This window comes from Melanerpes formicivorus, unplaced genomic scaffold (genome assembly GCF_026170545.1).
Source record: "Melanerpes formicivorus ecotype bairdi unplaced genomic scaffold, bMelFor1.0.p_v2 SCAF_56, whole genome shotgun sequence".
In the NCBI taxonomy this organism is placed as follows: Eukaryota; Metazoa; Chordata; class Aves; order Piciformes; family Picidae; genus Melanerpes; species Melanerpes formicivorus.
Genome location: NW_027142408.1, coordinates 4,810,408 through 4,813,658, shown reverse-complemented (window position 1 = coordinate 4,813,658; position 3,251 = coordinate 4,810,408). Strand labels below are relative to the sequence as shown.

The following is a 3,251-nucleotide window of genomic DNA, read 5'->3' as shown; positions in this document are numbered from 1 at the left end:
CTCTCGTGACTACGGGAAAAAAGCCTGGGTGACGTTCGAGCCAGACACAAGCACCAGAGCAACCTCTCTGGGATCGCTTCGTTGAAGCTCTTTTCCAAACCCACGGCAGGAATCTGGGGCTTGGAGGGGATTGCCGGATGAGCAAAACCCGCCGGGCGGCGGCTTCCCCCTGCCCTACCCGAGGGGCGGGGGCAGGGGCGGGGGCAGTGCCAGGCACGGCCCCCTGCGGTGCGGCGCGGCACCGCCGACTGCGGACTACAACTCCCAGCCTGCCGTGGGGACCGTCTGCCCGCCGGCACCCCGCCCCCGGTACCCCGCCCCGTCACTGCCTGGCTGGTCTCGGCACCGCCGTCCGGCCGTGCGCGGGGACGCTGGTGAGGGCGCGGTGCTGCCTTGGTGCCTCCGGGGCGCGGTGCCGGCGCTGGCGCTGCCGGAAGCGGCAGGTAGGTGGTGTGCGGCCGGGCGGCGCGGCGGGCGGCTGCCGGGGCAGGTGAGCGCCCCGCGGAGAGGAGGAGAAGGCGGCGGTGCCCCTGCCCGCCGGGTGTGCGCTGTGGCCGTGTGTGTCTGCGCGCCTGTCACTCGGGTCGCACAGTTGCGTGTGGACCCAGCCGTTGCCGGCGCCGGCGGGGATCGCATTTCCGAGCGTGGCCGGTTCCCGCTGCGGTCCCGAGGAGGGCACGAGTGAGCAGCGTCTGTGCCCAGCACGTAGATGCTACATGTGTAGGCGCACATGTGCTTGCTACGCATGCAGCAGGGTTGTTGGGCTGCAGGCTTCTCCTGATGATAGTGGGCATTCGGCCCCGAGCGGGGAGGGAGCGCAGGAGGGGTAATAGCGAATTAATTGCAGATGAGAAGTAATATCCGTCTTTGAGTCATCAGTCTTTGAGGCGTAATTTCGTTCGGAAAGCTCTTAATCGAACGGGAGATCAGCTATAGGAAAGCACTGCTTTTCCCATAGGATTATCAGATTTCCACTAGAGAAAACACATCCTGGATTATTGAGCTACATGGGATTTGTGTATTTCCTTCTAATTAGTCTGTGAATCTCAGTTTAAAATTCTTTATTTAGAAGTGGGGGAGTTAGTTGCTTCTAAAAGAAGAGAGATCGCTTTTCTCTGACATTTTTCACGGATCTTCTGGTTATCGTGTGCTCTGTAGATGACTTACTGCCTTAATTGGATATTGGTGTCAAAGGTTGATTAGACTCTGTAATAGATTTTGGATCTGCAAGGGGATTGCAGTTTTAGATACGTGGTTAAAACAGTCGTGTTTGCCATCTCCTCTCAAACGGCTGAGAGGAAGACTTGATATATTCCAGTTGTGTTATCATCTGTTTGCTTTATTACTGTATCATCACAAGGTTGTTGGGTTTGTTTTGCTTCCTCCACCCTCCCCCCTCCCCCCCCCCCCCCCTTTGCTATTTCATTTGCAGACCAAAAAGAAATGAATGTCAGAGAGGATTTGTTTAATCATTAAACAGCTGACACAAGCCATGTTGCTAACAAAGCACTGGTGGAGGAGTAGAAGATTTCTGGGATACAGCAGCTCTGGTACTGTGAAGCCGCTTCAGCAGGTCAGGGACAGCGTTTGCTGAAGGATGTGGTAGACCAGGAGCCAGAGCTCAGCGAGACAAGGTCGATGGCTTGCATGGAGCTTCTCTACCTGGCCGAGGAGAGCAGGCAGGCACCCCTGGGCACTGCTACTGGCTGGAGCCTGCCCTCCCCACCCCATGAGCAGCAGCAGCATGAGGGGAGTGAGGTGAACCCCAGAGCAGCCGCTGCCGTGCCAGCTCTGTGCAGTGAAAGGCATTGCAAGTCCTTGCAAAGGGACCCTGTGACTGAGCATCCCCAGGCACCCCAGCCCTCCCAACGGGGTACCTTACTCCAGGAGCACCTTACACCCCCTGGCATCTCCCAGCCTTGCCGCTTGCCCGAGGCTGAGGACAGAGGAAAGAAGAAAGCTTGCTGCTGTGCCCAAGAACTTGAGACATCATTCACCTACATGGATGAAAATGTAAACCTGGAGTACTCAAGAAGTGCCCCCAGTCCTGCGGGTGGCCGCTGCCAGGATGTCCCTCTGCAGCAGCATTCCTGCCGGGGGCTGCCACCTGAGTGGGTGCATGGTTCTCCTTCCCTGGTCTCTGAGGAGGATGATGCTGCCTCAGAGGTGGTGGCTGGGAAATCTGTGGACTATGGGTTCATTAGTGCCATTTTGTTCCTTGTTTGTGGCATTTTGCTGGTGATCATTTCCTATGTGGTACCCAGAGATGTGACTGTAGATCCCAACACTGTGGCTGCTCGGGAGATGGAGAGGCTGGAGAATGAGAGTGCCAGGATTGGGGCTCACTTGGACCGTTGTGTTATCGCCGGTCTGTGTCTCCTAACCCTGGGGGGAGTGGTGCTCTCCAGCTTGCTGATGATGTCCATGTGGAAGGGAGAGCTGTACCGGAGGAGCAGGTTTGCCTCATCGAAGGAGTCTGCAAAGCTTTATGGGTCTTTCAATTTCAGAATGAAGTCTGGAGCGAATGAGAATATGCTTGAGCTGTCGTTAGTAGAGGAAGATGTGCTTGCCATAGATAATTAGTGTAGGCATGATTTTTAAGGCAGTGTTTCTGCAGGAAAATGTGTTTCATTAAAATAAACAGATGTGGCTAAAGATAGCTGGTTTATTTGTGTGACAATATTTTTTTTTTCTTAAGCTCTATAATGGAGTATTTGCAGTACATGAGCACTTGTTGTAAAAGGAAAATGGGCCAGAGAAAATGCCACTGATACAAAGTAATGAAAACCACTGAATAAAAATGGATTTGTGATAAGTAAGTTCCTCAAATACTCATTTGTTCTAATATAAAACATTCAATTGGTGTCTTGCCTGTGTAATTTTCTTACTACTCCCATATAGAACGGATCACCTTGACACTTTGGAACCTGTTAATTTTTGCAGCCTGCAGGATTATTAACGGACTGCTTGGTAGATTATTTTAAGGAGCAGGGCCGATAATCAAATAGCAGGTCTAATATTAATTGAGATGCTTTTTTATCCTTTAAGTTGATACATTCTGTTGAGCTAAGGGGAAAAAGAGCACCGCTTGGTCATGACTTGTCACAAACCTCCCATATTTTCAAACAAATTGTACAATTAGTGTCGATTATTTAAAGTATAAAATAAGAAGCGAAGGGCAGGGAACCGTATGGCTTATAGTATTGGTTTGGAGACAAAAGACTCTTTCAGCTTGAGGTCAGTAGCTCCAT

The 3,251-nt window shown here is 52.3% G+C and overlaps 1 protein-coding gene across 2 annotated transcripts; it reads left to right on the top strand.

The window, feature by feature from the left end:
- The first annotated feature begins 296 nt into the window (after positions 1 to 296).
- Positions 297 to 2,815, top strand: TMEM74 (transmembrane protein 74). 2 transcript variants are annotated; one of them, XM_068161036.1, is made up of 2 exons: positions 297 to 443; positions 1,481 to 2,815. In XM_068161036.1, exon 2 carries the CDS (start codon positions 1,639 to 1,641, stop codon positions 2,581 to 2,583), a length of 945 nt encoding a protein of 314 aa, XP_068017137.1. In that variant the 5' UTR covers positions 297 to 443; positions 1,481 to 1,638; the 3' UTR covers positions 2,584 to 2,815. The 2 variants fall into 2 exon arrangements, with proteins under 2 accessions (XP_068017137.1, XP_068017136.1); XM_068161035.1 differs by having other exon boundaries at positions 1,433 to 2,815.
- The last annotated feature ends 436 nt before the right edge of the window (positions 2,816 to 3,251 follow it).